The sequence below is a fragment of the Bos mutus genome, chromosome 29 (genome assembly GCF_027580195.1).
Source record: "Bos mutus isolate GX-2022 chromosome 29, NWIPB_WYAK_1.1, whole genome shotgun sequence".
In the NCBI taxonomy this organism is placed as follows: Eukaryota; Metazoa; Chordata; class Mammalia; order Artiodactyla; family Bovidae; genus Bos; species Bos mutus.
Window position 1 is genome coordinate 5104792 of NC_091645.1, and position 13348 is coordinate 5118139.

The window sequence follows — 13348 nt, forward strand, 5'->3', positions numbered from 1 at the left end:
TCTAGGAGTGGATCTTTGCTATGTGGAAAAAAAAAAGTTATAAAACAACAGTTGTTCAACATAATAAACATAATAATGCCACCTCAGGAAAACATTTGTAGAACTTAAAATTCCATGTAATTATTTTTACCTCCTTTGTTAGGTTATATACCAAGCTGTACATAAGTGGGGTACAATCAACTCTCAGAGTGTAGTTTCCTGAAAGACAAGGAGAAAGTTGTTTTCTATTTCATTACTTTATTTTATTCTTCCATTTAAAGACCATTCCTAACTCCTTAGCCAGAATGACCCTTTTAAAATCCGGGGACTTCTGTGGCAGTCCAATGGTTAGGACCCTGCATTTCCACTGCAGGAGGTGCGGGTTTGATCTCTGACCAGAAACTAAGATCCCACAAGCCTTGAGGAGCAGCCAAAAATAAATAAATAGAATTCAAATCTGATCAAAACTTTCCAGTTCATCCCTGGATAAGATTCATCCTTATCTTGACCCTTGGTGCAACACATGAAACAATCTCTAATCACCTCTCACCTTTCCAAATCTTCACCTTCTACTCTGCCAAAGCAAATGTTCTGTACAACAGAGATAATAAAAGTACTTCCCTCACACGATTACTGTGTCAAATAAATGTTTATATTTAAAGCTTTACTTTAAAACATTTAAAGTAAACGTTTATGTTTATCAGCATTTGCCGTTGTTGGCACTTGAGCTAAATTTTGTATGTGAATGTCAACACCCTAAACTAAGGATAGTAGTGTCTTTGGAGAGTTATTTCAGAATGGTTTCAGTAGAAATTTTTTCTTCGTAAATTCTGCATCTTAACATTAGGAAGCCAATGCGTGATTTACTGTATTATTTGAGAAAGGAACAGTTAATAAAATTTTAAATACAAAACAAAGTGAGATAAGCTGTGTTCCAATCACAGATTAATGGGGGTATTATTTGCTTTTGATCCTAAAAAGGATTGGGAAACAACAAAACAGCATTAAGTCAGAGAATGACATGATCAGCAAAACCCACAGATTTAAAAAAATTCATTATAATCTTAAAAAAACAGCAATAGAACATTATTCTACTTTTGAAGAATATGTTTGGAAAACTCATTCTGTGTGACAACGTATTTCATCTTCATATGTGTTTAAATGAGGATGATAATAATCCAAGTTAACATTTCTGAACATTAACCCTGTGCAAGGGACAACTCTGGGAATTTTGTAATTATTAACTTATACCCTTATAAGAACCTTTGAGATATATGATATTAATAAATCTATTGAGAGCTGAGAAAACTGAGACACAGAGAGCAACAACCTGAGGTCACATAATTAAGAAGTAGAAGGGCCAGATATAAGTCCAACCCCTGAGCCACTAACTAAGGAAAGTCAGAGGAAGGAGGGGAAGATAACCGAAATGCACTAATTAACTTAGGAGACAACGCAGCTTAGATACATGGACAAAGAAGAAAAAGTAAATGCCAATGTGCCTCCATCATATGCAATGTCCCAACTGTTTTTGACATGGCAGACTTACTAATAAACTGAAGAAAATATTCTATTGTCCATCCTTCATTCATTTGTTGCACCCATGCAAATAACATTTATTTAATAAGACATTAAGAATCCAGGAATGAAGTATGATCCCACCTGTTCCTGGTAGAAGAATATAGTCTAGAAAGGGAGGCAGTTTCTAAAACAAATAATTACTTAATAATGGCAGTGATGAGTATTACAAAGATACCATTTCCTGGAAAAAAATGGCATTCCTAAGGAGACTCTAAGAATTAAACAGACGGTGTGTTGAACAGCAATCTGAGTATAGAGAACAGCAGTCACAGTGGCTGACACGTTACATGTGGTCAAGGAACAGAAAGATGGGTGGGGCTATGGTGTAGTGTGATTCATACCAGCTTCCCTGGTAGCTCAGTTGCTAAAGAATCTGACTGCAGTGTAGGAGTCCTGGGTTTGATCCCTGGGTTGGGAAGATCCCCTGATGAAGGAAATAGCAAACCACTCCAGTATTCTTGCCTGGAAAATCCCATGGACAGAGGAGCCTGGCAGGCTACAGTCCATGGGGTCACAAGAGTCAGACACAACTTAGCAACTAAACCATCACCATGGTGCAGTGAGTGACAAGGGACTGTTTGGGTTTCTTGGAAGTTGACCTGAGGTTGTCTCTTCATTTGAATCTCTGTTTATCAAAACAAACCCATTCAAAAGTCCTGTCTTCAATGCTTATCTCATTTCTCAAGCCTTTCCTGAAGTTGCTATCATTCTGTCCTCTGAATTCCAAGATCAGTACAATAATATCTTTCTGAGAGTACCTGCATATATCAGAATCCTAGACTGATTTATTTTACCATCTATACTAAATCTTGGGCTTCCCTGGTGACTCAGATGGTAAAGAATCCGCCTGCAAGGCAGGAGACTTAGGTTCAGTCCCTGGGTTGGGAAGATCCCCTGCATGAGGGCATGACAAACCACTCCAGTATTCTTACCTGGAGAATTCCCATGGACAAAGGAGCCTGGCAGGCTGCAGTCCATGGAGTCACAAAGAGTCTGACATGACTCAGCGACTAAGCACAGCACAGCACATACTAAATATTAAACTCTCGAGTATTAGATTGTTCTTTATCAACCCCTAATTCTTTTGAAATCTTGGAAAGTTCATTGCATAGAGAGGTGCTTAGTAAGTATTTGAATTGAAGAAAAAAAATTTAGAAGAAAAAAATCTTGGTGAAAGATGAAATCTTGGAAGCTAGTATCTGTCCTCAAAATGTGTATGCATGATATGATAATGACAGGAGTTAAACATAAATCATAGCTTTTTGATACCCCACTCTAAAATTACAGAAATCTCTAGTTCCATAACTGATTTATTCATTTAACAATCACTGAATTCCTACCATAGATATGGTATCTGCCAGATGAAACAAGCAAATCAAAGGGTGCTGTTTCAATAGAGTCCAAATTAGCGTCCTAGAGCTCACAGCTGCCGTGAGCACAACAAACCAGCAGGAGATTCCCTCACCACCTGTCCCCCGATTTCTATTCCTTGTCAGTGCATGATTTATGAACTAAACTGCTGCTACTACCAAGATCATATGTATTTTCCTATGAAACTGATGATATTCACCTTCTATAGAAGAATCAGCATTGATATAGGCCACACCACGCTCCTGAAGGAGTCTGGAATTTTCCTATAATAAATAAATAAAGTTAAATAAATTAATAAATAAACACATAGTCATAACTCCCTTCTTAAAAAAAAAATGCACATATACATTCACTGTATGGTGTGTGAATGAAGTTGGCCCAAGTTCACACCAAATTTGACATATAAGACTTTCCAGATTTTCAACGTTTGAAAGAATTTGGCAAGAAATAACAAGCAAAACATTTTTAAGACTAAAATTTGAGATGAAACTGTCCACATTCTTAATATGGTGAGCAGAAAAGTTGATTTCTTAATCACACATAATCCTAGAAGCTAAGTTCTTCTGTGTTACGGTACCACCTACTGGTCAAAACTTTAAAATTTTGTTTTCAATTTTAAAACACTGCCAAAGAGTAGCAAGATTTTTATTGATAGAAGTGGATTCTGAACCTTGAAAACAAGCAATTTTCTGTGTCCTGACTATAAAAAATAAAGTGAAAAAACATGAAACTAAGTGAAGAAAATAATATGAAAGAGACAAATCAAGATATTTTGGCTCTTCTTGACACCAGCATAAATCTTCATTTACAGGAACACCATTTTTTTCTTGGTAAACTTCAAAGAAAATATAAGTACACATGGCTTCTCATAATTTCAAGATAATAGGAGATAAGTAAATATTTATATCATGACTAGAAGTTAATGTAATTAATGTTATTTTTGCATATATTTACTTTACCAGCAATGCTGCTATTACCCACAGCCAATAATGCATGCAGGTAAAATTACTTTGCAAAAAGCCTCATAAATATTCTGTGGTGAGATTTTTCCATCTCACTCTTAGCATGATTTAAAGTAGGCCATTATGATATGAGGAAGACAGTACAAGCTGAAGGAGTATTTAAATATGAATAGCTTTAGCAGCTAACCTGAAAAAACTGAAACCTGATATCTTATTATGATGTACAGTTTCTAGTGGATTTATTTAGCTACCAGCACATTCTCAGAAAGCAAAAATTATTTCCACAATTGACATTAAGTGGCTTTAAAAGTTCAAGTACAATTTAGTTCTCATGTGACAAGATTTTTGAACATGAATATGTTGTTTCAGACTTTTGAAAAAAAGTTTGAATATTTTCTTGCTGGATTGACATTATTCTTACATTCTTGTGAATTAAATATTATCTATTACTATGAAAATGTATCTTACATTGAATTATCAACTAACCTCTGCCCACTCAGTGGAACCAAAAAGACCAAATTCTTCTGCATCCCAGCTCGCAAACAGAATTGTTCTTCGAGGCCTCCATCCTGAAATATATGTGCATAACTAAGATGGTGACTGCAGCCATGAAATTAAAAGGTGCTTGCTCCTTGGAAGAAAAATTATGACCATTCTAGACAGCATATTAAAAAGCAGAGTCATTACTTTGCCAACAAAGTTCCATCTGGTCAAAGCTATGGTTTCTCCAGTAGTCATGTATGGATGTGAGAGTTGGACCATAAAGAAAGCTGAGTGATGAAGAATTGATGCTTTTGAACTATGGTGTTGGAGAAGACTCTTGAGAGTCTCTTGGACTACAAGGAGATCCAACCAGTTCATCCTAAAAGAAATCAGTCCTGAATATTCATTGGAAGGACTGATGCTGAAGCTGAAGCTCCAATACTTTGGCCACCTGATGCAAAGAACTGACTCACTGGAACAGACCCTGATGCTGGGAAAGATTGAAGACAGGAGAAGGGTACAACAGAGGATGAGATGGTTGGATGGCATCACCGACTCAATGGGCATGAGTTTGAGTAAACTCCAGGAGTTGGTGATGGACAGGGAAGCCTGGTATGCTACAGTCCATGGGGTTGCAAAGAGTTGGACACAATTGAGCAACTGAACTGAACTGATAAAAGCTGGGAAAATGCACAATATAGACAAGACATCAGCATGCCCAACAGCATGACAACAGCAAAAATTCATTGGTTGCTTAGGAAGGGTGAATTATGGTGATAATCTTAATTTCCTTCTCAATGACTTTAAACCTGATCTGTCAATACAAATTAGAGTATCTGTATTGAAAAAAGTGGGGAATGGTAAAAATTCTGTGAGATCCAGGGAACTCAAACAGGGGCTGTGTGACAACCTAGAGGGATGGGATAGGATGGGAGGTGGGAGGGGAGGCTTAAGAGGGAAGGGACATATGTATACAAATGGCTGATTCATGTTGATGTATGGCAGAAACCAAAGCAATATTGTGATTATCCTTCAATTAAAAATAAATAAATTCAAATAAATAATTTTTTAAATATTCTATGAGTTCATAAAACATTCTAATAGGTTTACGATGACTAGCTAAGAATAGGAAGCCATCTGTGGTCTGCAGCTGCCTGGAGTGAAAGAAAGTGTTAGATGTAGACTGTGGTCTTATAGCCAATAGAACTGAGAGAAAATCCTTTACGACTCTTCCGAGCCGCACTGGCATCACACAAACAATTGTTCAGTGTCAGTTGGCTGTGTGACTTCACTCCATTCTCTGCCAGAATTAGTCAACAGAAGCTCCGTTTGCAACAACAGGGTCTGCTGCTGCTGAAAAGTACACCATTCAGTAGGAAGGTCATACGGCTTGGAGTTAAAAACACTGACCTTGGAGTTTAAAAGATCTTAATTCAAGCCCTGGTTCTTTCACTTACTAGCAGTATGACCAAGGGAATGTTACTCAAACTTGCTAAATCCCTGTTTCATCATCTGTATACCAGGAAGAGCAGAGCAAAGATAAAGATACTCTTTGACTGTTGGGAGGATTAAATGGCATAATAGTTATAAAGACAGCATTAAACAAGTGCTCTAAACACTGCAAGTTGTCATTGTTTCAGTACATGTTTCATTTGTGCTTCTTAAGACTGAATATCCCTCTGGCTATTGAGTCAAGTGCTTCATGTTTGTTAAGAGTATTAATAGTTATTATTCACATCCCCTAATAATTATTATTCCTCATCACTGCAGTCTGTAGGCATACTCTGAAACTGTCATAGTCATGTTTTATATTTACCACAGGGATCCTTCTTGCAAAATAATGAAACATTTCATAATAATATTAAAACAACCTAATTCACAAACTATGTAAATTCTAGTTTCCATAATTCTGTTTTCTTAAAGAATAAGAAAACTGTGTGGTAAAAAGAATAGAGCACCCTTAGATTTGATTTCAAAGAGAGATGTCATGGTTTTTTGGACTGGGAGCCAGAAATCTGAATTTCAATCCCAGACTCTGTCACACACCCACTACACAACCTTGGGTGAATTACTAAATCCTAAACACTTCAGGAGAAAGTGAAGAGGAACTAAAAAGCCTCTTGTTGAAAGTGAAAGAGGAGAATGAAAAAGTTGGCTTAAAGCTCAACATTCAAAAAACTAAGATCATGGCATCTGGTCCTATCACTTCATGGCATGGGGAAAGAGGGAAACAGTGTCAGGCTTTATTTTTGGGGGCTCCAAAATCACTGCAGGTGGTGATTGCAGCCATAAAATTAAAAGATGCTTACTCCTTGGAAGGAAAGTTATAACCAACCTAGATAGCATATTCAAAAGCAGAGATATTACTTTGTCAACAAAGGTCCATCTAGTCAAGGCTATGGTTTTTTCTGAGGTCATGTATGGATGGTAAGTGTTGGACTGTGAAGAAAGCTGAGCGCCAAAGAATTGATGCTTTTGAACTGTGGTGTTGGAGAAGACTCTTGAGAGTCCCTTGGACTGCAAGGAGATCCAACCAGTCCATCCTAAAGGAGACCAGTCCTGGGTGTTCTTTGGAAGGACTGATGCTGAAGGTGAAACTCCAATACTTTGGCCACCTTATGCAAAGAGTTGACTCACTGGAAAAGACCCTGATGCTGGGAGGGACTGGAGACAGGAGGAGAAGGGGATGATAGAGGATGAGATGGCTGGATGGCATCACCGACTCGATGGACATGAGTTTGGGTAAACTCTGTGAGTTGGTGATGGACAGGGAGGCCTGGTGTGCTGCAATTCATGGGGTCTCAAAGAGTCGGACACAACTGAGCGACTGAACTGAACTGAAACTCTTCAGTTAACTTATTTTTGCTTTGTGGGATCTTTCCAACCAAGGATCGAATCTGTGTCCCCTGCACGGGAAGCATGGAGTCTTAATCACTAGACCACCAGGGAAGTCCATCAATTAATGTATTTGTAAATCAAAATGAGAAATAACTAGGTAAACATCTCCCTGGTACTATGTGTTCAAAACAGATAGCACACATAATAACATTGTTTCTCTGAGAAAGTAGGTACCACACAAACATAGCATATTTTTACTAAACATAACATATTTTTACTATTTTCACTGTTGCTAAGAGAAAAGAAGAATTATGGATCACATTTCCAGCCCACAGACACCTTGTCTGCAGGAGCAGTAAACAAAGTAGACCATCTGTTCTCAGTGTGCAATGTTCATTTTAAAAAAACAACCAATTGAACTGAATTTTATTTTGGTTTCATAAAAAGTTTCTAAAATGACTGAAGTAATGGTCAGTCTAATAGTATAATATAATCTGAAAGTCCGCAAAAGAAACCAAAGCAAAAGTGAGAATGCAGATATGAAACTTTTGACAGCATCCTATTAAGCAAGAAGACCAGCATTTTTCTGAATAAGCTTTCATCTCCGCAGTCACTTAGTGCCCTTGACCTGAGGCCTGAGGCTGGGAGAGCCCAAGGAACTCCTGTTCACACTTCTCAGACCAGGACACAGTGGCTTATAATCTAATTCTGGTGGCTATTCTCCAGCGAAGAAACCCATTTCCATCTTCTTTGTTGCCAAAAGAAACCATGAACAGTATAATTCCTTTATTTCAGATTATAATTTAATATCTAAACATAAGTAATATGAATATTATATATAAAGGAATTATTACAAATAAATACATAAAAGAATAAACAATATTATTAACCTTATATAACCTTATATATAAGGTGGCACAGTTGGTAAAGAATCTACCTCTAATGCAGGAGATGCAGGTTCGATCCCTGAGTTGGAAAGATCCCCTGGAGGAGGATATGGCAACCCACTCCAGTATTCTTGCCTGGAGAATCCCATGGACAGAGGAGCCTGGTGGGCTACAGTCCATGAGGTTGCAAAGAGTCAGACACAACTGAGTGACTGAACACAAGTAATATAGCTGCTAACTACTGAAAGCTACTCTGCTCCTAACCGCTATTATATATTGTATGCTACTACTATGATTTAATTTGCATGCAGCCTCTCCTGTTTCACACAAACCACTGAGGTGGTAATTTTACACTCACTTTACTGAAGACCAAACTGAGATTCAGAAAAAATGGTATTTTTACTTTTTGCTTACATTACCTTCTTTTTTCAGCTTTCCAAAACTCCTGACAATTTCATGAACGACAGCTGCTCCACTCTGAGGGTCAATGCCACCAAATACCCAGGAGTCACGGTGGCCTCCAAGAATGACATATCTGTCTAGAAAGCATCATTGCAAAATTACTTGCCATTCCAGGTCAAGAACAGAGCAAACAGCAAATGACTCAATAGCATCTAAACACAAGGCCTAAGGACTCAAGATAGCAACATTCCTAAAGACTTACATAAATATATCACTCTTCTGAATGTGATGTATGAAGAAAATATACATGTGATAAACAAATGTAAATACTTCAATGAATTATAGTAATTATAACTATATAAGTAATGATAAGTGAATATAAAAGTATCCTTTTCCACCTCTTTAATTCTCTGTTGCTCCTCTTTTACCAATTTACACTGCTTCCAGTATTTTCAGAGTAAAAGAAGAGAGTGGCCATGTAAAGAGTTCTCCACGTTCTACTCTTTCTACTTAGTTTTTAAGGTACAGCTCACAGATTCTACCTCTCTATAATCTGCTCCCATTTCTACAGGGAGAGGGAATCACACCACTACCCTGCTTTCAAGGCAGTCTTTTCATGTTGATAAAGCATTTACCACACTTAAATGTAGGGGGCTCCTTGTCCCTGGTCTGGGTCTTTTATAAATATCCCTCCATCCCCAAAGCCTAGCACAGAGCTGGCACAAAACATGTACTCAGTGAGGTTCAATAAATAGTTGTTTATCACTTAGTGCTCACTGGAAGGCATATCAATATTCTTTATCCCTGAAAGAAAATACTGGCTGCTTGTATGAAAGGTATGCAGTTTAATTCTATTTTCGTTATAAATTTATAGGTCCTAAGGAATCAAAACATAATAAAGTAAGATTATTTTCAAATGTATCACTGAGCAGCTTATCTGAAATCATATGAAAATCACATGTCTATGTATTTTACCAATTTCAGTGTAAAAAAATAAATAAATCCAAGTACAGGATTCATTAACTTGAAGTTATCTTAACTTCGTAAGAGTGTTATTTATCATTACTATGAAGATATTTCTCCATGCAAAATATGCGCTAAAGAAAACTGGAGTTCTTTAAAAAGAAAAAATGCTCAGATTAAACAGCTAGAAACGATCTCTCCCTGCTCCTCCTCCCTTGTTCCTTTAATTGAAGCATGCGTAGTTTTTCACCAAGCTTGCACATCTGACCAATCTAGTCCCAACCTTTATTCACAACATGCATCACAATGCAAAATTACCTCCTATGGATCTGTTTTGTGTTTACACGAGTTCCATTAGGACTAAGAGTTGCCTTGCTTTGTTCACTCTACATTCCCAGAGCTCAGAGCAGTATCTGGCACCAAAGAATTGCCCAATCCATATTTGCTGAACAAATTACTAACTTACCTGGCTCCACTGCCCCTCTGAGAGTTCCAATCACATTGTAAATTCTTTCCACTTTATTGTTGGAATGGATATGCATCTTGACTTTTCTAACGCAAAAATAGAGGACACAGGCTAACAATATTGGTTAACAGCTTGCCACCCACATTTTTTAAATCTTTCATTTTTTGAATATTTCTAAATTCACATAAGTGATAATTGTCCAATTGTGATACCCTTTCCAACCTGTTGTTATATCTCCTGCTGATAGTAGATTGTACTTTTGAGTCATCCTCTAAAATTTTCAAAAAAAACCTTTTTTTGAAAAAAGGTTTCCTCCCCCTAAAGAGGGTTACAATAAAAACAATCTCTTAACTGTGCAGAAAAGTTTCCAATAAATCCAGGTCCAACATTGTAGGGCACTTGAAGACCTCCTTTCCAGCTGTCATCTGGGGGTGCTAATCCACCCATTCTTCTGTTGAACATAAAAAAATATTATTAGCTGATAGTTAATTCTGAGGTTATAAGTTAAAATGTCAAAGAACTTGCTTTCTGTTTTTGTTTGTTTGGCCACACTGTGCATCATGTGGAATCTTTATCTCTGACCAGGAATCAAACCTGCGCCCCCGGCACTGGAAGGCAAAGTTTTAACCACTGGACTGCCAGGGAAGTCCCTGAACTTGCTTTCTTGAATGCCTGCTTATAATAGCTTCTAGTACAATTTGCATAGGATATACCATTTAACACTTACACCATGGTGACTACAGATGTGAAATTAAAAGATGCCTGCTCCTTGGGAAAAAGGCTATGACAAAACTAGACAGCATCTTAAAAAGCAGAGACATTACTTTGCCAACAAAGGTCCGTATAGTCAAAGCTACAGTTTTTCCAGTAGTCATGTATGGATGTGAGAGTTGGACCATAAAGAAGGCTAAGTGGCAAAGAATTAATGCTTTTAAACTGTGGTACTGGAGAAGACTCTTGAAAGTCCCTCGGACAGCAAGGAGATCAAGCCAGTCAATCCTAAAGGAAATCAACTCTGAATATTCATTGGAAGGTGAAGCTGAAGCTCCAGTACTTTGGCTACCTGATGGGAAGAGCCGACTTATTGGAAAAGTCCCTGATGCTGGGAAAAACTGAGGGCCAGAGAGAAGAGGGCAACAGAGGATGAGACGGTTGGATGGCATCATCAACTCAATGGACATGCATTTGAGCTAACTCTAGGAGATAGGTAAGGACAGGGAAGCCTGGTGTACTGCAGTCCACGGGGTTGCAAAGAGTCAGACATGACTGAGCAATTGAACAACAACACCAAAGTTGACTTTTACATCAGACATGAATTTGGATCCCAGATCTATCACATATTCTTGAACTTTGATTTATTTGTAAAATAAGTTATTACAATATTAACTCATGTGGTTGTTTTATAAGTAAATTGATAAAAAATATGTAAAGCATTTAGCACAGTGTAAGTGCTAGAACCTAATTAGTACTTTATGTATGTTAATGCTACTGTCATTGTCTTTATTACGATTGTTGCTGCTGTCATAATCCTGGTAGTTACTCAGGGAGGCAAAGAGAAGCCATATAATCACATTCACTTTAGTATAAAAGAGTAAAAAAGAATATGAACATCCCACCCAGGTAAATTAAAATTTTACTATAACTCAAATTTCATCAACTTTTTATAAAGTTCTCAGCATTCCTGGGCCATTATATAACTCTATGTCTCTTTTCTTCTTAAACATTTATTAAGAAACTTTCATTTTATGATATATCTAATTTATAAAATACTGTCTTTTCTAATTAATTCATAGTATTACATTGCTAACCATTTGTGGGAATATGAGAATTGACCATCAGGGACAAATACCACATTCCTTAATCATGCAGAGGGAGTAAATTTTCACAGTGAAATTCATGAATTGTATGTTCTTACATTTTTAATAAGATTAAATTCTAATCATGTATAGTGTTTCATTATACCTTACAAAGTATAAAATAAAGTGTTAGTCGCTCAGTTGTGTCTGACTCAGATTTTTTACTGTCCACCAGGAAAGCCCTTACAAAGTATAGATATGGATGGAGAAATGGAAACTATCTTATTGCCTTTGTATATGAAGATCATTGCCTCCTTCCAAAAATTATGTTGTACTTTCCAAAATTCATTTTTAATCACTGTCTTGAATGCAAAGTATACTTCCACAGCAGTTATGATATTAATGACTGCATTTACAAAATGACTTACTAAAGCTGACTTAAACACATTTGGTAATTTTTTCATTAAGTAATTACTGTAGTAACACAGTTAGAGCACAGCCAAATTTGACTAGTTTACCCTAGTCAAATGGTAGACACTAGATTAAACAAACCTCACGTCTAATTCCATAAAATCCCTACTTTTTTCCTTCCATGCATTCTTCTTCTAACTACAATAATACAGGTTTACTTTTGTACAGCATTTAGAATTATGGACTTCCCTCGTAGCTCAGTCAGTAAAGAATCCGCCTGCAACGCAGGAGACCCAGGTTTGATTCCTGGGTCAGGAAGAACCCCTGGAGTAGGGAATGGCTACCCACTCCAGTCTTCTTGACTGGAGAATCCCACAGACAAAGGAGCTTGACAGGCTACAGTCCATGGAGTCACAAAAGAGTTGGACATGACATCGCCAATAAACCACCACCATACATATTTTTGAAACTGTTTTTCCCATTCAATACTATATTATAAGCATATATCCACATCATTAAATACTCTTGTACAATATATATTTTAATAGCTTCATGTACTATCATAGCAATGTATTTAACTACTTATCAATGATTGAAGTTCTGTATTGTTTATAGTTTTCCACTATTACAAGTAATGCTATAATCACATTCATCTTTTAAATGTAATGAATATTTAGACTCTATATTTGGACAAATACATAGTCCATGGTGCCCTCAAAAACTGTGCTCCATCCTGAGCCTTAACCCACATGGCAAAGTTAAGAGTTCAAAAGAAAAACATACCAGGGTGCTGTTCCTTAATCTGCCCTTCAATGGACCATGCATGAGTGCATGCCAAGTAGCTTTAGTTATATGCAACTCCTCGTGACCCTATGGACTGCAGCCCACCAGGCTCCTCTGTCCATGGGATTCTCCAGGCAAGAATACTGAAGTGGGTTGCCATGCCCTCCTCCAAGGAGATCTTCACACCTAGGGATTGAACCCAAGTCTCTTATGCCTCCTGCCTTGGCAGGTGGGTTCTTTACCACTAGCACCACCTGGGAAACCTCATTAAATTGGACAAATTCCTCCAGCTGTCTGATGACAGCCTCCTCACCTACAATGAGGGCACTGCACTAGGTCATGAAAAGTTTTCTGATACATTTTAAAATAGTTACTAAGACTGCCTTGAATTCAAAGAAAAGAAATTAGCCAAATGCTTTGGTCTCT

The 13348-nt window shown here is 37.3% G+C and overlaps 1 protein-coding gene across 1 annotated transcript in view; it reads right to left on the reverse strand.

Moving 5' to 3' along the window:
- Nucleotides 1-13348, reverse strand: part of FOLH1 (folate hydrolase 1) — a 73084-nt gene that overhangs the window by 18405 nt on the left and 41331 nt on the right. The window contains exons 8-13 of the mRNA XM_070365070.1: nucleotides 10285-10383; nucleotides 9933-10018; nucleotides 8521-8640; nucleotides 4380-4462; nucleotides 3131-3194; nucleotides 131-198 (exon numbers count right to left, since the gene is read on the reverse strand). Coding sequence (XP_070221171.1) covers nucleotides 131-198; nucleotides 3131-3194; nucleotides 4380-4462; nucleotides 8521-8640; nucleotides 9933-10018; nucleotides 10285-10383 — 520 coding nt within the window. The remainder of the gene's footprint in view (nucleotides 1-130; nucleotides 199-3130; nucleotides 3195-4379; nucleotides 4463-8520; nucleotides 8641-9932; nucleotides 10019-10284; nucleotides 10384-13348) is intronic.